This window comes from Echeneis naucrates, chromosome 16 (genome assembly GCF_900963305.1).
Source record: "Echeneis naucrates chromosome 16, fEcheNa1.1, whole genome shotgun sequence".
Classification (NCBI taxonomy): domain Eukaryota; kingdom Metazoa; phylum Chordata; class Actinopteri; order Carangiformes; family Echeneidae; genus Echeneis; species Echeneis naucrates.
The window spans coordinates 18,218,718-18,239,352 of record NC_042526.1 but is presented as its reverse complement, the minus strand read 5'-3'; the positions used below and the strand labels follow the sequence as shown (position 1 = coordinate 18,239,352).

Here is a 20,635-nt window from a genome sequence, read left to right as displayed (position 1 = left end):
ATTCCAGTTTCCTTGGAAAAACATGTCGCAGAAATACTTTCCCAAATCACAGGTCAAACGAGCAGATGTATCCACACACCAAAACAAACATTTATTTTTTAAACATTTTTAAACATTTTATATTTAATTCATTACCTCTGATTTGCACTAGGACAGGAAGGCAGACACATTCACACACCAGTTCCACTGGTACAACGGCCCCCACGGGGGAAATGTGTATCTTGGCATCACACTGGTACCAGATCAGCATCATGCTGGCATCATGTTGTGCCTGTTCATCTATGAAAAGGACACGCCTAGTTATACCCATGGGCTTCATAACACAGCTGTTGCCTTTTCGTTATGCCTCACAGCACAAAGGCCCCCCCTTTTCTCTCAACACCACCACTTCTCCAATATTCCCTGATGGAAACATAAACATCCAACCTGCTCTATCGGGGATGACAGAGTAAGAGACTGAAATGGAAAATGGGCAAAAGTACTCCTCCCTGAAAAATATAAAGTAGGGGAAAAAATGTATATGTACAAAAGTAGACAAACACAAAAAGACAAACACTGACTGTATGCTGATAAGGTGGAGCACAGAGATGAGGTGTGTGTTTGATGCTGGCACAGATTGACTGAACCTCGCCACAACATGGTCTTATCAAAAGATTCCACCGCACGCATTCATCTGATAACACAGACACAAGCTGGCACAGTCACACATATACAGATATGGAGTTGCACAGTCTTACACATACTTCTGCTCACGAACACCAATCGTCGTCAAGCATTATCATTTTATCTCTTACAAAATGCAAACACACACACACACAGCATAGTCGCAGTATGTCTACCTTATCTTCCAGCCTGATCAGTCGTGCGCCAATAGTTGGGTATTCTTTATCTTCGCCTTTGCCTGCAGCATAAAAAAATGAATAAAATTGAATAAAATCGAATTCAAACATACTTTAAGTGCATCAAAACATTTGATTCTAATTTAGCTACTTTGACTTTGATGACGAGAATACACTACTGAATTTTTCTTTGCTTATTGAAAAGACACAAAAACACGTGCAGAAAAGCACTCTATGTCAAACCCAGATTGTAATTACAAATACTAATTTACAGCAAGAGGGTCACGATTCCTTGTGAAACCAGTCATTAATTTTCTGCTGCTTTTGTGAATCCCAGTCACAGTGGCAGGTTAAAGTCTATGATGTGCAGAATTAAGAACCATGTGGCCTTAAAAGTTCCATTGTTCAGATTTACTGCACTCCAGGATTTAAAAGTAGTTTTTTTAATTCAAATTCATAACTTGTCCCCTTTGTCAAATCTATCAACTGGTTAAATTTCAGTGTCCAGAGTCAACCAAGAGATCTACTGCACCTGCACAGCTGGACCAGGGCTAAGATGGGAAGGACTAAAGAAGTAGCAGTGGATACAGGTAATAATTTGGAGGGATAAGGTTAATATTCAGACTTACTGACTTACTTTATTGAATCTATTAAAGATCCCATATTCTAAAATAAGATTTCCATGTGTTCTTTTTCATTAATAAGAAGGTCTTAGTTCTATAATGTGTACTCTGTAATCATTTAAAGGTAAAAGTGCTCAGTCACACGACCTGTATTTTTCTATTGGGTAACTCAGTGAGAGCCTCTTCTCTAACTGGCTGATTAAAATTTTTCTTAACAGAGCTTAAGAAAGAACAGACCTAAAACTACAACTAAATTTTTTGTTAATAAAATCACTTCTTATAAATATTAACACTTACATTTTTAACGAGAGCCACATAATGCATAATAGTGGATGCTCTCCTCAAGAACAATGAATATTTATGTTAAATAGTGTGCTATAAAGGAGCTTATCATATTATATTATAATGACTGGTTTATTTAATTAGAAGATAAATCAAAGGTGAATTCCTAAGACATTAGTGATTCACAAAATATTCAAAACAGATGTACGCAGTCTGCAGCCAGTCCACATATGTGCATCCACACATGACTGCTTATACACACCTACATGTGGAACATATAGGAAACAACAAGCTGCACTTGTAAACATACCCACATTCAAACAGAGGGATCTGCACACATGAAGGGCTTTCTCTGTCTCTTATTTAGTCTGCCACAGCTGGTGTGTGTGTGAGATGTAAACACAGAGAAAAAGTGAGGAGTGATGTCTGTCTATCAGATGTAGACTGTTGTGTTTGCTGTGTATTTACCTGGGAGAAACATTCCTGGTTTCCCCAGTGTGCCATCCAGCCTGTGAGAAGAGACAGAGAGAGGTAAAAGCACTGGCCAGCATGTTGTTCCAAAACCAATTTAATGAAGTGCCAATAAAACTAAAGAAATTGCATCAGTTTTAAAGGCATCAACATCGCTTTCAGAAAAAAACTTACAAGTAAGTTCTAAAGGCGTGAATTAACGAATACAATATTTAGATGTTTGACTTTGAAAATAAACAGTAAGAGATTGAAAGCTCTCACTTGCCCAAGTGAACCGTCAACTATAAATCTACCGAAGCAGGGGAGACATTTCAAAATGAATCGTAAAGCCCCTCTCTTCTTTTCACCACCTTAAATTGAGGGTGGATTTTTATTACAGCAATCACATGTCTTTAATTATCCCCCATTTATTCTGGTGACCCCATTTGATGCAGAACGGTCACTGCGTTTTTGGAAAAGTCAGATGTGGCCAGAACTGTGATGTTATCCTTTTATATCTTTTTGTTGCATGTTTGGTTTTGGCATAAATCTTTTATCGTGTTTACAAAGAGAGCTGTCAATAGGTTTTATTGCCTAAAAAACAGAATTGCTACAATAATAGATTCTCCAATCTGAAATTTGTTTTCTTTTTGCGTTTTACATATAAATGTAATTACGCAGTCTACAAAAATCTGTCTACTCACTGTTACATTTAAGGTTTTTACAGTGCTGTACCATGGTTCAGTTGAATTACTGCAAAAGGTGTAATGAGGCCCAGGTGAGAGACTTACATAAGTTATTACCTAACTGACCCTTCATGGGAGACCGTGGTGTAGATGAAAAACAGAAAATCACTTAAAAAAAAAAAAAAATGAGCAAACTTCCTGGAACAGGACAAAAGCTTTAACTTCTTAGTGTAACAGATCAGAGACGAGTGAGACTTCTGCATGTCAGTTGAACATTAACAAAGCGCTAAAAACAAAAAGGCCCAAGTGTTTACAGAAAGTAATAATCTCTTCTTTATTTGGCCTGATGTCAGTAGACTTCATCTGTTTTGTTTAAAGTGACAACTTTTACTATTACTTGAAGTATTAAGCATAGCTTATTAAAAGAAAGGGGGGAAAAAGAGTTGGAGACAGAGAGAGGAGCAGAAACAAGATCAAAGACGCCACCTTCTCTGTAGTTCCTTGATGCGGACCATCATGTTGAGGTGACCCTGGGAATACTGCTCAATCACGTCTCGCACATCATAGGGCTTCCGTGCTTGCTGTGGGACACACACACACAAACATACAAAAACACACACAGGGACACAAAAGCCATTGTCAAGCATGGCCTCTGTTGCTCGGTCCCCAGAAACATCCCCAACCCCCTTGGGTGTTAAAGGTTCATTGTTAACTCATTGTGTGTGTGTGTGTGTATGTGTGTATGTAGAAAGCAATCGTGTTAACGTCCTTTGCTTAGTGTGAAGTTGACACAAGCTGCGTCAGAAAGAACCCAGTGAACTCTTTAGGGTTTCATTGGTATACACGAACTACACCCTGTGCAGAGATCACTAAGGCCACTTGGAATAACTGTAGTAACATGTAGCATGAAAATTATAGCACAGTATCACAAATATGATTATGTTTTGGTAAGTGAAGTGTATTAAGGCACACGTTCTGATACAGGTTCTACTGTCAGTGTGTTTGCAGTACACCAAGTGAATTCCTACTGTAGCCCAAGAGACAGGTCAGTAGATTTCCCATGATACTATGCCTCAACAAAAGTGAGCACAAAGAAGACTTGCAGGTGCAAGTTCCAGGCATTTACATGCAAACACACACATACATACATCCACAGCAGGGCTGCAGCTGATTTATGCCCGCCCCTATCCCAACACTACTTCCTGCATAACTGCACACTACAGACACAACACACTTTCTCACTATTGATCTGTCTCTTTATTTGTACGTCTCCCAGCTCTGTGGTGTTTTTTTCTCTGTGATGGATTTCCACTTGCTTACCTGAAATTTCTTCCTGGCCACAAAGTACTGCATCCTGCGAAGAACTTTTACTGCTGATCTCTGGGCATGGGACAACCTGTGACAGAGAGGGAGTCTGATTAATAAAACCTGCCCTTCAGAGATTCTTTTAAAAAACACAGTTAACTACAACTGGATCGACATTTGACAGTTTCCACTTCGGCCAATTGGACACGTGTTGACGTGTTCTTTCATTGTTCATCTGTAGTCAAGTCTATGGATGTTTCCTACAAGCAAAATTTGGAGAGGCTGGTTTATGACAGTTCATCTGCCGCATGATTCAGGGAGGACAAAGCATGGACAAAAATAAAATACTGTATCCTCCAAGCGTCACCTCATTGGCTTTAACTGCATTTAAACATCAATGGAGTATTTGTGTAACACGCAATAGCAAAACACTTTAGGCCACCTGACAGGAAAGCACACATGTCAACAGGTTTATTTATTGCTGTATGCAAAAATACACATTTAGGCTGTAGCAATGTGTGTCAACACAGATTAATCTGCACTCTATCTATTCCAACCTTATCGGTCACAATAATGACTCTGAGACCTGATGCAAAATGAAATGCAGACAGGCAGTTTGCATAAAGAAGACCCTCCAGGAAAAAAAGTCCCTCAGCTCAGACCAGCACATCTGTGTCAACACAAAGGAAAACCTGGTGGTATGAGGCTAAACTCTGGAACAGAGGCCACTGGATGCAAACAACATACATTTACTCATACACTATGAGTGCATGGCATGCACTTGTGTTTGTTTTTTCTACGGGGCACTCAATGTGCTATGCACTGGTGCTCATTTGGTATATTTGTCAGAAAATGCTGAAAGAATGTTCTTGGATATACTGTGTGTGACGGCAGCATGTTTGGATGATGTACGATCATGGGTGACAATGCATGATGAGAAAACACCAAGTGAGAGTGTGTTGAGTGACTGGATTTCACTGGTCCGAATAATTGAAAATACACAATTACTGAGTTGGCAGAGAGGGATCCAGCCCAAGGCAGGAAAAGACCCTGCATTTAAGGAACACATGTCTTAGGACTGTAGCTGTTAAAGAGCTAGCCATGTGAGTTTGAGAATAATAATAATAATAATAATAATAATAATAATAATGATATAATGAATAATGATAATTATTATTATTATTATTATTATATAATGCTCAGACATAAGTTTAACAGAACACTTTGAACTTGCCAGCATCCATTCCATCCATCCATCATTCTGAAAAGCCAGAACACAAAATGAGTAATGCCTATTCAATACAGAGCTGAAGTTGATATTCATGGTAAAAATAGGATGCTCTATGGATAAGAAAGACACCCACACATGTATGTCTTTGTTTCAAAATGATCTGTTGTCATCTAGACACAACACACCATCCCAGGCATGCGTGAGCCGGAGTAAACAGGAAGCAGATTGTGAACCCAGTTTTACTCAGCTGATCAGTGCCTCACAAGGTGAGCAAAGGAAGTTGGAGCGTTAACATTTTGTTGCACAACAGCTGCTAGTGAAGACAAAAAAAAAAAAAACAAGTTCAGCAGTATTAAATTTGTCAAGTTGCTTTCACCACCGGTACTCAAGGCGGATGAGATTCAAACGGGGAGCAACGGGTCTGACGACTTCGTTGTCTTTACCCATCTAGTCTACAGGTTTTTAGAGTAAAAAGGGGTTAGCAGCAAGCAATATAGATGCCAGTGACTACTGACTTAGAGCTTAATACTAAGTGTGATTTTCTGCGGGCAACAGAGGTGCATGAATTGGTGTAAGGGCTTTGCTTCAATGTTCTCCATTCGTTGATTCTTCCAAGTTCCTGTACATATTTTCTGTTTATTAATTGACATTAATTTATGAATTAATGAAGTTTATTCATTACCGAAGAGCATTTTTTTCAATGAAATTTTATCCCTGCCTATTTCTTGTACAGTATGTCTCAGAGACAGGTGACCTTTCAGCCATCTGTTGGTATCATAATTAAGCTGGTAAGCTGTGAGACAGTGTGTGTGTCTATGTGTAAGGGGGGATTTACAGCCATTTACGCTGACGTCACCAGGTGCTTCTTCCTGAAGAAGAGGGCAGAAATGAATAAGTATTTGGATGACAATAATGAAGTGCTACTGCAAACATGCTCTTATGTTTGCTGTAGTAAATACTAAATCACTGTCAGGCCTGCGGGCCCTCTAGAAGCACTGGTCTGGAGCACACATGCTGCGTGTAATGACGTGCAAATGTGCAGTTTCAGAATGCACTGCATGCTTGCATGCGTGTGTTTGCTGCTACTCTGAGCGTGACTGCCGCGAGTGTTGAGTTCTGTCCACTTAAAAGGCTCTCAAACATAAAATGAATGCCTCCATTCTTTTGTCCGAGCTTGTGCTTTTGTATGTAGCGTGGTAATGCATGTGTGTGTGTTGTTTTGAGCGTGTCTCTCAAGCTACATCTCAGTCAGTGTGGACACACCCACATACATACACACTCACAAATACACACACGCATAGACGCTCGACACACAGAAACACGTACAGCACCCACACCCTCCCCAAACAAGGGTCTTTGTGGAGTCAACAAGTCGCTCTGAGGTCTTAATTAGGCAGAGGAACAACAAAAGGACTTAACAGACAATGTGTTGACATGGGACCATAAAACCTGAACATCAAAGGCTGTCGAGTTGCTGTCTGTTTTCCTGCCCTCCATGCAAAGTCTGCCCAAGCTATAGGAGGAAATGCACACAAACAAACCAAATATAAAGGGAGTGAGGCCCTGTATTGGGGGGAAAAGTCTACCCCCAACCTCCTGGTCCTCCATCATCAATGAGAAGGATTTTTTTTCTCCCACCTCCCTTTTAACATTTGGCAAACTGAAGGAATGTAATTCCCATGTCTCTCTGGTGATATTGCCCTTCAATGACTTTGCCAGCTCTGACTTTGCTTCTTACTCATCTCCCACTCACAAAATGTCTGACTTTTTTCTTCTTTGTGTTTATTTTTCATCTCAGTAGAACATTTGACCCACAGAGCACCACTCTTCGTGAGTCAACGCAGCTCAGATCTCACCCACAGTGACTTCAATATTTGTTCCATTGTCTCGGACTGTATGATTCATTCTCTGTTAGAGAGGGTGATTCTGTTTATCTTCTTTCATTTTCTGATTAAACTCCAACTCCTAGCTTCTTCTCAACAGACTGGCCATTCTTCATTAGCTCGACTGTAGAAGTCATGGACAAGCTATACTTGGACACATGAACTGCCCTTATCCTTCTCATGAAAAGCTGTGACAGATTTAGCCCCATGGCCTCCCCTGGACCCTCCTCTCTTAATAAGTTTTCCCTTCTTTCATTTTCAGATGGTCACTTTGGAGATCTCAGAGTTGTCAATGGCAACTCTCCCTCGTTCCCCACCCCCTCTGCTCTTTCTTTGGCAGGGGACCGTCAAATATCCTGTGCTTCCATGGTGCGCTGCAATAACCTTGGAGTCAGTCAGTAAAAAGCAGCCTTGGACATCAATGTGCTATGGTCAGGACCCAGCAAGACTGCTGGCTTGTGTGTAAGTGTGTGTGTGTGTGTATGTGTGAGTGTGCGAGATAAGCTTTATAACTGGTGCACTGGTGATGTGCTAGTCTTCTGTTCGCCACAAAAACAGACTTTCCTTTATCACATCTCTGAGGGGATAAGACGACTACATTCCTTCAGGCACGTTTGATCTGAAGGTGATGGCATGCTTGAGGGTGTTGTCGTATGAGTTATAAGGGTGCACTACTGGGACAATATGGTTTCACCATTAACGGAGGATTTTAAACAAATGGGTTTCAATGCTGCTCGAACACAAGAATTACTTCAATGTGGATTAACCTTTGAGGTTTAGTTTAATGAGAAATGAAACTTTTCTTGCAAGAGGAGTATAAATGTCTTTCTCACACTTATCTGCGCCAAGGTGGACATAATCTGAAAACACCAATTGTATGTGAAGAAGGACAAGCATCTATACCAAATTTGTTTTTTAAAGGACTTTTGGCCAACTCAAAATAATGAAAGAAAACAATCAGAAATTGGGTAAATGTGTGTGGTCAGTTGATAAACATTAAAACTGTGTACCACAGCTTAAAACATCAGGTCAGGAATGAGATGGACATAGCCCAGCTGCTTTGCTGAATCTCAGCTGTTTATTCCCCTTTTCCAGCAAAAGCAGCAGCTATAAACTGCAATTTGAAAGCAAGCAAATGCAGATTCAAAAGCCGATTGACTCCCTTTTGAACTGTCAATCAAGTTTACCTGTCTGTTCGGACTGAAGTGACACACAGCTGCAGAGAGGATAGACTCAGTATGAGAAGACTAAACGTTTAGTCACAGCCTCATCCCTCGTGCTGCTGCAGCATCTCTGGTTTAATAATGCATGCTGGACAGGTGACAGGTCTGTCACTGCGCTCCGAGGAAACATTTATAGGTTTACAGCAGTAGTTGTGGAGCCAAAGCTGATAAAATACTGTGTCCACTGGAGACTTGTTTGACTCAGGTCTGAATACCAATTGTAGCCCTTTCCACAGCCAGTAGAAGCCTGGTGTTAGTGGGTTACTTGGTAGATATTTTGACCTATATAAAAGGAGCTTAAGACTGTATCCACACTACTCCATTTTAATTTTCAAATATACCCAAAAACACACACATACATGACCATTCGAATACAGCGTGCATGCATGAGCCAGAGTAAACAGGAAGCTATTGTTTGTTTTCTCAGTTGTACTCAGCTGATTAACTGCTGAAAATATTCTTAACCACAAATGGCAAAGACAGATGTAGGATTAACAAGGAGAATTTCAGCTAAACTACAGCTGCTGACAAAGGCAAAAAGTTTAGTTAGACTTGACAGTATAGACAGTAAACCGTGGGTGTCCACGTCATTCTTTCCAAAGACGCTGATTTTACATGTCCAGGCAACAAAGTAACCCAGAGGAGCTAAAACTAAAATGGGGTTAGCAGTTTTTCCAAAACATCCTGTAATGTGGGCAGGATGTAGAAACGGAGCAAAGGAGATGCAGTTGGTTGTTTTTTGTTTTTCTTTCCACATTTGAATAAATGACAATAGACATGGGCTTCATGATAACTCATATTATACATTTGAGTTTAAAATCACTGTTTTCCTTAAAATGATGCCCCTATTTGTGTTTTCATTGAAGAGTGAACTTGTCATATTCAGAAGCTGAGGCTTCAAGGCCCAAGTGCATGACATGCAGCAGGAACCAGCTGGTTTAATATGGCCTCTGATACCACATTTCCCCTCCTCCAAATGTCTATGCTCCAATTGTTTTCATGTCCCTCATTCCCAGATCAATGGACACTGATCAAGACATGCTGGAGACAATACCAGCAAAAAAGCCACATCAAGCCAGCGTGCCCATTAAGAGCTGATGACAAAGAGAGAACAAAGAGAGTGTGCCATGTTTGATGTGTGTGGCCACAGAGAGAAAGAGAGAGAGAGAGAGAGAGAGAGGTCAGAGATATTGTTGGTTCGCAATCACCATCAAGAAGGACATGTCTTTGTACATACACACATGAATGTAGAAAATGTAAGACAAACACTATTCTTCCTGTCTGTCAGGCATTCTTTTCTTCACAGTGTCGCCCCAGAATCCAATTGATCTTTTTTTCCTGACTCGGAGCAGTATGAAAAAAAAGACCAAGCTGTTTGATCAATGAGCAAATTTTATGCTCGTAATGTGCTTGGGATTTCCATCATTAGAAACTATAATGCTTGTGTAAAGTATCTATGCGCAGTCTGATCTCATGGACACATGGGCACTGACACACCACTGTCACATACCACATAAATCCAAAGGTATATGTGAATAAAAGCAAACAGGAATCCCACCAAGACATGGTTGGCACCATGATGACCTCAGAAAAGTCCCACCCATGTTAAATGTTGATGACGGCTGAGTCACACAACCTGTCATCATTTGAGAAGAACAGAGACAGACACCGCTTTTCCCACCACTCAGAGAGCTGACTAAAGAGGAGTGAACCGCTCACAGTGCACTAATGACTGGTGAACTCTTCTTGACACAAATCTAACTGCCAAATTAACCAAAAGATTCGGGCGAGATGGTTTCCACTTAGAGAGCTGGGAAAATTAAATACTACAGCCATGGGAAAAATGTACAGGGCGAGGAGAATCCCAGACTCAAGTCCTAAGATTGCAACCTGTAAAACGCAGATGAAAAAATAGAATTGGATGTATATTTAGGGAAATTATTTGCCATGGATTCCCTGGAGATATGTTCTTTCAGTCACAGCTATTGACACACTGGGCACAGTGGGAAAAAAAGGAAAAGGTTGGGACAAAAGCTGCATGATAGAAGTGACCAGACTAATCCAGTGTCTGAGGGTTAATATTCCAGGCCTAAGGTGTAGCCCAAAGAGGAGGATGAGGTTGTAACTATTCTTCAAAGTGAGTCTAATTAGAGAGTCAAATAGCATTTGGGTTAATGCCCCCCTCTTTTAGTGCCAGACCTACTTCTAGTCTCGATGTTTAGCCTGAGCTGTGTTAATGACATGGACATGTATGCAACTGAGCGTATCAAGCTCAAACATTTTTGGTCAGCAGGCCTTTCTCCTTATTCTCCTGGTTTCTATGGACTTTATGCTGGGAAAGAGCTCATACATGCAGCATAACCAAAAATGTCTAACACAACTTTCATCTGCCATCAAGGTTTAAATTTTCCTTATATTTTGATTTATCTTTCCAACAAACTAGGTTATTTCACAATAATATTATAACCTCATAAATCCACTCATACATAGGTGCTATCAGCACTGCTTTTTGGATGGTCCAATATTTTCAGAAAGCCTCTCCCCTAACTAGTGTCCAACTCTGGACTGGAAAGGCACTGTGTCCCACTGGTTTCTATAGCTTTTCAAGAATTTCCCATCCACTTTTTGCCAGGATTGGCCAGTTGTGTGGAGATGAAAACATCAGCATCAGCATTATTACCCAGGACAGAAAATGTTTGACAAGGTGAAATGTTATCTGCAGGTATTAAGGGAGGCACATGACACAGGCCAAAACACCCCAATGTCTACTCACTCCTATCAAGCTCATCACACACCACAGGAGTCTTCACTCACAATGTCACAGGCTGACATGCACCACTGTCCTTTTTCCCCAGCATTGTCAAGGAACAATTCTCCAGAAAGTCAGCAACACTAAGAGCGTTTGGTATTACATATGGATTATATATACAGTATTTTAATGTTTCCCATTTGCTCCATATGGTGCAAACCAAATTGCAACCCACTGTGGCATCACCCACTGCTTTGTGAACTGAAAAGTTGTAAAGCTTTAGGTTTCTAATTTGGCCATTGAAAACCACCCCAAATATATATATATATATATATATATAAATATATATATATATTTTGGAAGAGAAGGTGGAGCTTAGCAAGAATGAGGGGTGGATCTGACTTGTTCTGTACCCTATCCTGATTTTCTGGGACATTTCTGGGGCAGTCTGTCAATCACATGGTAGCCATGCTCCAATTCACCAAAAGACTTAAAATGATCAAAGACTAATAATTAAAGAAAATTGAACCAAATTAATTTTGAAAACATTCATTGAAATAATAAATGAAGTGGGAAGTAGGTCAATTTCCTGTAGACTTCAATAAAAAGTGAACCTCTATTTACAAGTATAGAGTCTCTCACTCATGGCCATTATGGATTTAGGTTTTAAGGTGCTTTGCCTTTGGTTTCCCCTCACAGCCCTGGAGTCAACATTACTTTTATATGCTACCAACGAACATTTGCTTTTCCAGATGGTCCCTTGTAAACTAAGACAAATCATTTCAAATGGAGAAACCTAATATTTGACAAGAAGAAATAATATATAACAGGAGAAATATATATAAAATAGACCAGGAGCTGCTACTTATTGGGAGCATTACTTACCCCTAGATTTAGAAGCCCTGCATTTTGTCTTATCTGAGTACAACTTGGATGACTGACTGTCCAGAATGACAAGTTGGGGCTACTAAGCCTCACAAGGGGCCAAACACACAAGTCCATATACATCAGCTTCCAGTTGAGGCGGTTCAGTTCAGGAGGCACATACACATATGTGCCTCCTGCTGTCTGTGCCCAGACAGATGGGTATCCAAAAAATTCACGTCAAGAGCGGCATTATTGAGAGCTCTTCCTGCGTGCCAGTATGGGTGTGCACGTTAAGAAGACAGGAGGGCATTTGGGTTCCTTCAGTGGGGGAGGGGGGTCGAGGTGGTGAAGAAGGATTTATAATTCATGGTCTAATAGGATTTGTTGCTGTTTAGCAGGATTAGGCATGTTAGAGAAAGAATCTATTTATTGCTGCAAGTCGGGGGGTCCCCTCTTTTAGGTGGGGTGTGGTAAGGAGTGTTGTGGGGGTGGAGAGTGGTGATGTGAGGTCACGGGGCAAGCTTGACCATTGCATTTTTATTTACCACTTGAGTCAATTTATGGGAAAAAAACCTGGCACTGGGGCTCCTGAGTGAGCAAGCAAGCAAGCAACCAATGGACCCCCCCCCCCCCCCCCCCCCCACACACACACACACCACATCCACCATTTTTAGTTTAAATTGGCTGTTTCTCTTTCATAGCCCTCTGATAATCCAAGCACATGAGCACAGCAGTTGGTCATGCCAATGCACATGGTTGTTCATGTGTGTGAGTGTGTGTGTGTGTGTGTGTGGATGTCCAGGGGACTATTTGCACCATCTTGCCCTTTGGGGAGCAACAGCCTGCTGGAGGTGGCAGTCACAGAATTGCCACGTTCAGCCTGGCTTAACCATGGCAGACAAAGAAGAAGTAGAAGGGAAGAGAAAGCACGGGAGAATGAGAAAGAGAGAGAAAGGAAGAGAAGGAGGTTGACCTATGGGCCTTCTTTCCCTTTCATAAACCAATGGGTTCAGATTATAAAACTGTGCTCCGTTTCAAAGGAGCATTATTCTTTCATTCATGTGTGGTTGGGGCTATACTGTGGGGGGGCTGACTGACATTAAAGACTGTTGTTTAATTAGGCCTTTCTACAGTGGTCAGCCTTTTTTGTTCATGCTTTTAGTTATGGGAAGCCTGGCTGGCCTCCCTAATGGTCGAATAGCATTGCCAGAAAGCCAGAGAACGCAGAGGAAAATGTGGAGAAGCAGCATCGTTCATCCCCCATTATTTGTTGCACATTCTAAGTCAATAGCCAAAGGAAAGTATTCCCACAGGTTTACGAGGATATATTTCTGTTAATCGTTTTGAACATTTCCATCTTAGTGAGTTTTGTGGTATATAGTAAATACAGATATTAATGAAAGGAAGGAATGATGATCTCTCCAGAGAGAGTAGCAGGGAGGAGAGGAGCTGAGTGATGCTGCAAGCTTCTTTCAAACTTTGGGTTAACAGGAAACTAGGGATGATGAGCTAAATGAAAAGCTATCACCTTCCCAATTCGTCTCTGATTTACTTTTGTTTTCAGTTTAAATAATAATAATAACACAATCAATCACGCTAATAAGACTTGAAACACTCTTCACTGACTCCAAATTAGTTTTCTCAAATTCTGGTTTCTTCAATTTGTGTACGTCGGCCTGTAAAGCTTGTGATCTGAAAGTGGAGGAAGGTAAAGAGGAGACAAGAGTTTGGCTCAGCAAATGGCTGCATTCACAGTTCTTAAGACTTAAGATGTGGACTCAAGTCTAACTTGTGTCACAGAGATCTGGGCTTGACACATGACTTTGTACCTGACCTCTGAGAGAATCGGGTAATTTAAGGCTTCACTCCCTATAGACTCTAGCAAGATGCTGCCAGGCAGCAACAGACCAACCAGATAGTTAATCATTAGGTCTGTACACCAATAAGAACTTATCTGATTTATTAACTCAGCTTTATAGATCTGATGGAGATCTGATTAAGACTTGGGATTTCATTTATCTGTAGTCTGAAAGGCTTAAAATCCTTTCAATACACCATCACCTAATTTACCTTTGGACTATGAGAGGACATAGCTGAACATAGTGCTTTTTATCACTATTTGCTGTGAACTTCCCCTCATGGATCATTTAGCAAAATGTGTAATTTTTTCTCTTTTTATCTTGAATAGGTATATTAACCTAAAGCAGAGGTCAAGGGTAAATTTGAAGTTTTCTCCAACAAAGCATCAGCACAGTGCAGTGTTGTATGACTGGAACAAATGACAGCCCATATCATGTATTTTATTTTTCGGCACATAGAAAGCACTACAAACTGTGATCCCACTTCTCTGAGTGTGTAGGCAGACCAGGTCAGGAACTGCTTCTCATTTGCTGCTATAGTGGGATCAGATGACTGTACACCAAGAGTTCACAGGCCCAGGAGGAGGTGAAAGATGATCAGAAGGCTCAGTGGGTGCAGCAGGATCTGTGATTGGTCAAATTGACCCTGTTAATGCTCTTTGGTGAGATGAGATGGGAGGGGAGTGTGTCAGGGTGGATTGTGGGCCTGTATCACTTCTCTGAAGTTCCTCTCAAGATGCTTCACTGTTGCAGAATTTTTTCATAGGCAGGCAGCGTGGACAACTCCTTAGTATAATGCTGTGAAGAACACACGTGTTATAGAGTATGTCTTGTTCCCATATTACCCGTATTTTCTTCAGTATGGAAAACAGAGGCATGTGGACTCAAAGGTTCTGCCTCCATTCAGTGAAATGTCTTTTAGCACAATATGGATTTTGAGACCTTAGCATTCATGGAGGATTACCTTTTCCATTATTAAGCATCTCCATTAAGCATCTCCAATCTAGATTTTTGAAGTTTCCATTATTATGCTATTTTTTTTTTAATTGTGCAGCAGTCTGATTGTGGTGCATTCAGAGAACATTTAAATTCTGCCCCTCTTATCCCATTACTGCTGATGTGGAGCCACTCCCTCTACATTCAAAGATTTATCTTATCAAGTAATTACACTGTAACCTCAGCTGGGAACATACAAGATACTATTTGCTTTTCACAGTTTTGTTTGTTTTTTTCCTTTTTTATACTGATCGTATCACATAATTTAAATACATTGGTGAATTGACCAGTGGACTATTCAAATGTGAGTCCTGTCTCAGGACAATACTGACAACCAGAGTTATCTTATTCATTAAATGATTCTTATCTAAATGTTAACAGTAAAATCCTCCCATATCAGTTCAGTATTTTGAGTCAATATATCTAATTTACACTGTTTCTCAGGGTTGTGTTTGAACTGGACAAGCTTGTTTGACATCAAGTTCAAAAATCACCAAATTCCATTTGTTGTTACTTTACAGTTATAGTTACATTTTAAACTATGAACACATTTGAATATCGTCCCAATATGGTTTGAAAATCATTTTAGGTGAAATTTCTACAGCAGCGAGCAGCCAGATCTGATAATCTTTAGACTGCGCTCCAAAAGACATGAAATCCAATTCGAGTGGGAGAACAAACAATAGCCAGAACATTTGGGACAATGTTGAAAACAGGAGCAGCTGCCAACCTTCAAAACAGAACACACTGTAGTGAGTGCCCGGAGGATTAGACTAAACTCCAAATCAAAGCGAAACTCTGAAGAATATATATGTTGTATGGTAACAATAACTTAGAGCAATAAAATGTCAAACCATCTGCCAGTTAGGAAATAATTTAAACTCTGGGTGACTTAATAGAAACTTGCCAAATGTTAATACACAAATACAAGACAGATAGTAAGACTCATGCAAGGACATGCACAATTTATTGTAACTGATGTAATACTACCATGATATAATAACACTGACCTAAAAACATGATGCAGCCTGCAAGCCATAGTAATGAATATGATGAAATATGACTTCCAACACTGTTCCACACTGACAGACAGGAAATACAGACATGCTGGCCCAGAGCCTAGAACCTTAAATGACAGGCTGAAGTTCAGAGGCATTTATTTTTCATAAAACTAAACGAACTTGCGATCAGCTGATATTGGTCAACATGCTTCACCTGACTTTGGTGTGATAAAACACTGAGCAACAGCAATGCTTACATTAAATAGAAGAATTTAAGAGATGGAGATAAAAAAAGAAAACAGACAAAATAAGAAAATGAAGGAAAAGAAATTGCACGAGATCCATCCTGTTTTCAAAGAGCTCAGTTATGAGAGCGGTTATCTAAAACAAGGTGCTGGGAATGGGGTGCAAAGCCATAATTGGATGCTTGTCCCTGGCCAATTTTTCAGGGCAAATTATCAACGCATGGGTTGGATTGCTGGAACCACATTGTGGAGGTGGGAACAGTGGGAGCTTTGAGGGGCCAGCGTGACACACTAATAGAATCATTTAGCACACTGGGATAATGACAGCATGTGATGGATGGAGCAAAAGGCCCTGCATCTGCTGCCGCTGCCATGTTACCCTGCTGACTCACTGCTGTGGTGAGTATAGCGCTGCTACAGGTGTGGGCATGGTCTGTGAGTGTGTGCTGACGAGTGTGTGTGTGTGTGAGCATGGCAAAGGCCCTCACTTGGCAAAACGCACACAGCCTTGTCTATTTCAGAGCGTGTGAGTAAAATGATGACTGGGCATGTTGCTTTTGGAAAGCTCTCTATGCTGCATGCCCTCCCCCTGCTTCAAAAAACAAACCGTCATTCACAGCTTGCCACTGACCTCCAATCTCCAATCTTACATAGGCAGAAGAAATGTATTATGAATGACAATTTTCAAAATGTTAGCATCTCTAGCCTTTTATTAGTTAAAACTAAATGCTAGACTATGTCACCACTTCAAAGTTAAGGTGCAGAGAAAATTGGAATAATTGAAATTTAGCACGATGCCATTGTCATTACTGCAGCACAGTAATCTAGTTTATTCGTTGCAAGTGTTTGTTTCTGCGCCCACACCTATTAAACGGAGTTAGGCCACGGTACTGATGTTAAATGTCCTGTTTATTTTCCACATGGGTGATGACAGGGGAGTCAAAAAAAAATCTCCAGTGTGACTCTGAAAAAGATTTATATTTTTTGATAACATACATTTTTGTGTTGTTTTTTTTTTTGTTCTTGTTTTTGTTTTTAAACGACTCAGAGGTGAGCTGCACTAAAGATTGTGATATGTACAACATAAGATTACATCAGTTTACAACAAAATAACTATTTTAAAATTGAAACAGCTCAGATTTTTGACCTGGGCTGGCGTCATCACCACAACAAAGCTGAATATGCTGCCTTTGCCCTGGCACAGTGAAACACACACACACACACACACACACATATATATATATATTTCAATATTTCTTTAAAGATACTAGAATAGTAGAAACTAAAACTTGTACAAATCTAAGCTTACTGACACGAGTCCAAATTTATATGAATCTATTTGTTGTATATGAAACAGATGTGAATAGGTAGGTATAATTACACACACGTCTCCCTTCATTACGTTTGACCAGCAGAGATTCTAGTCATTCGTACTTCTCCAAAACAACCCAAGCAATCGCCCTCATCTTCTGACCAGACACTTCTATCCCGATGTGGGTGTGGTTGTTTCCAGAATGACAAAGCCACCATATTTTGAGAAACATGAAAATAATGCAAATCATACGCACAATCACCAGATCTGAACCCAGCTGAATATATAAGGGAGTTATTCGACCGACATGTTTTGAGCAATTGGACTTCATCCTGGGTGGCGTAGTGGTTAGCGCTGTCGCCCCACAATAAGAACGTTGCGGGTTCAGTTCCCGGCCTGGGTCATTTCTGTGTGCCATTTTCTCCAGGTACTCCAGTTTCCTCCCACCATCCAAACACATGCATGTATAGGTTAACTGGCGACGTTAAATTGACCGTAGGTGTGGATGCGAGCATGAGTGGTTGTTTGTCTGTGTTGGTCCTGTTTTTGTTGTAAAGACAACAAACTGATAAAGTTCATGGATAAATGTAAAAGGTCAGTGTCTACTGTACCTCATGTGACTGCTGCTGAGTAGACGGTTGTGTATGCTGTAGCTGGCCTGAAGCCAGTGCAAGAGGGGAGGACGTTTCATAGATGAGATCCTCTCCATGAAAGCAGTGAGGTCGCCTGGAGCTGTCAAGAGCAGTGCTTGTCCACCGCTACATAGTGCCCACTACTGCATTATGGGAAACACAACCTCACATACAACACACACACAAAAGTTCGTATGTGTATTCAATGCTACTCTCACAGATAAGGATACACAAACTCACACAAAGACTGGCTTGAACACATGCACTTAGAAACAACAGAGAAAGAAAGGGGTTCTGGGGGAGTGGTGCAAGAAAAGGGAAAGAGCGAGAGAAAGGGCAGTGGGAGAAAGAGTGCAAGATAAAGAGAGTGAAAGAAGGGCTTCATGAACAAAAGAAAAGTCAGTTACACACAGGGAGTGAGCAGGGTAGGGGGAAAAAAAGCAGTGAAAAACGAAAATCAGCAAAAAAAAAAAAAAAGCAGAGAGGGAAAAAAAACCTTTGCCCTGAGAATGGGAGGAGTGAGAGGGTGAGGCAGGGGAGAAGGACGACAGAGAAAAATAAAGAAAAAAAGAGATATGGAGCGAAAAAAAGAAAGGGTGAGGGAGAGATGAGGAGGAGGAGGAGAGTGTCAGGGCTAGTGGTGATTAAGCCTGGGGTCTCCTCTCTGCAGAGACACGTGCGCAGACTTAATCAAGTCGACGCCAGCCAGCCACATTTCCACATTACTCCCTGGCTGCCTGCCTGACAGGTCCGAAAGAGGGAAGGGAAGAGGAGCTAAAGGAGTCCGCCTGCTCCATACTTACACACACACACACACACACACACCCTCTTCCTCCTCCCTGTCTTCCACCACCCCCAGGCCCCAGAGCAATGCCAGAGCATATGTGAGCGGCGTTGAAGGGAGTGGACGGGTGTAAGTTAGAGAGCAAAGACCAGAAATACTACTGACTCCGCCAAATGAAATGTTATTAGCTGGGAGTACTCACTACTCCCTCTGAAAGCTTTTCCCCTGCTGACAGAGCAGAGGAAGTCAGCATGATAAAATCACTTAACTCAAACATAACTTGAGGAAAACCACCAAAAATACACATGTATGCACACAAACACACACACACACACACATATATATATATATATACATATATACATAGTACAGGCCACAAGTTTGGTCACACTTTTCTATTCTTTGATTTCATTTGAATGAGAAGGTGTGTCCAAACTTTTGGCTTCTACTGTATATTACACATTGGTATTAGAAATGTATTCTGCAATATTTACAATCCCTAAATAGGAGGGAAAGAGTTCACTGAATTTATTTTACAACCACACATCATCATCTGATATGACCAGAACAGTCAAACTCAAGTATGATGTGAATGGATGTGAGCAGGTTTCTCTTTTTGTCACATAAAGCATACACTCCCTAAAAACAGAACAACCCCTAAACCATACTCTCAGCTGGAGGCATTTATTTTTTTATCTCTTTCTATACACATGCATGCACAAAAACACTTTACAGCCTGTCTTCCCTCTATTTTGTCCTTCACTGCTCCTATTTTACTTCCATGCTGTTACTTTCTCTCCTCACTGGAGGCCAAGTGGATCCAGGTATAGCGATGTCATTTAATTAGCTGCTTAGCTCCAGAACACATGCCACAGAGAACAACCTGCACAGGCATCTACACTGTAAAAAATTATCCCAGCAAGTCTTCGTCAAAATCCTGTAGTGTACATTAGTGCCATAAATGCCACAACTTTATTTGCCACTTTAGATTTTTTAAATAAATGGGGATCTTGCAGGTACTTTACAAGACAAAATTCTACTGAGATTATTTTCCATCATACTTCCTATCATTGTACGACTGTCATTCACCTTACAGTCACTATGATGGTCATAACCTGTCCATAAAATTACTGTTTTGGCTTTGTATTCATGATTTCCTACTTTAAAATTATTTCACCCTTGCCTCTCTTCCGTGTTTAGTAAAAGACTTTCAGCAAACCACACATATTCTTGCGTCTCAGTGTTGCTTCCGCACTATCAGCTATGTTTGCTGCTTCCTGTTTGGATGTTGAAAAAAAAAAAAATAACAAAGATGGACAACTGCTTCTGCTATGATTGAGAAGATAGATGATGAATGATGATTGATTTTATGCTCTAATCGGAAATATATCAGAACGGGGGAAATCCCTCCAGAGGAGCTTTGCGCGCAACCAGTTTTAGTCTGATCTGAGTTGATTATTTATATGAATCAGCCTCTACATTTGTACAGTGATGCTAAATAAATAGTCATTAATATAATAATAAACAGATAAAACTAGAAAAAGTTTTGCCAGTTGCAGAGAAAATTTTTTTGCAGCGGAGTTCAGTGTCATTTCACAAAAATGACGTCCGCTTATAGCATTTCCCGTAATGAGTCAACTGCTAATCTCCTCAGCTGAAAGCTCCTGA

At 40.6% G+C, this 20,635-nt stretch overlaps 1 protein-coding gene across 1 annotated transcript in view; it reads right to left on the bottom strand.

The window, feature by feature from the left end:
* The window catches only part of kcnq1.2 (potassium voltage-gated channel, KQT-like subfamily, member 1.2), a 146,995-nt gene that overhangs the window by 48,390 nt on the left and 77,970 nt on the right, over nucleotides 1-20,635 (bottom strand). The window contains exons 12-15 of the mRNA XM_029522545.1: nucleotides 4,201-4,276; nucleotides 3,367-3,461; nucleotides 2,213-2,253; nucleotides 840-901 (exon numbers count right to left, since the gene is read on the bottom strand). Coding sequence (XP_029378405.1) covers nucleotides 840-901; nucleotides 2,213-2,253; nucleotides 3,367-3,461; nucleotides 4,201-4,276 — 274 coding nt within the window. The remainder of the gene's footprint in view (nucleotides 1-839; nucleotides 902-2,212; nucleotides 2,254-3,366; nucleotides 3,462-4,200; nucleotides 4,277-20,635) is intronic.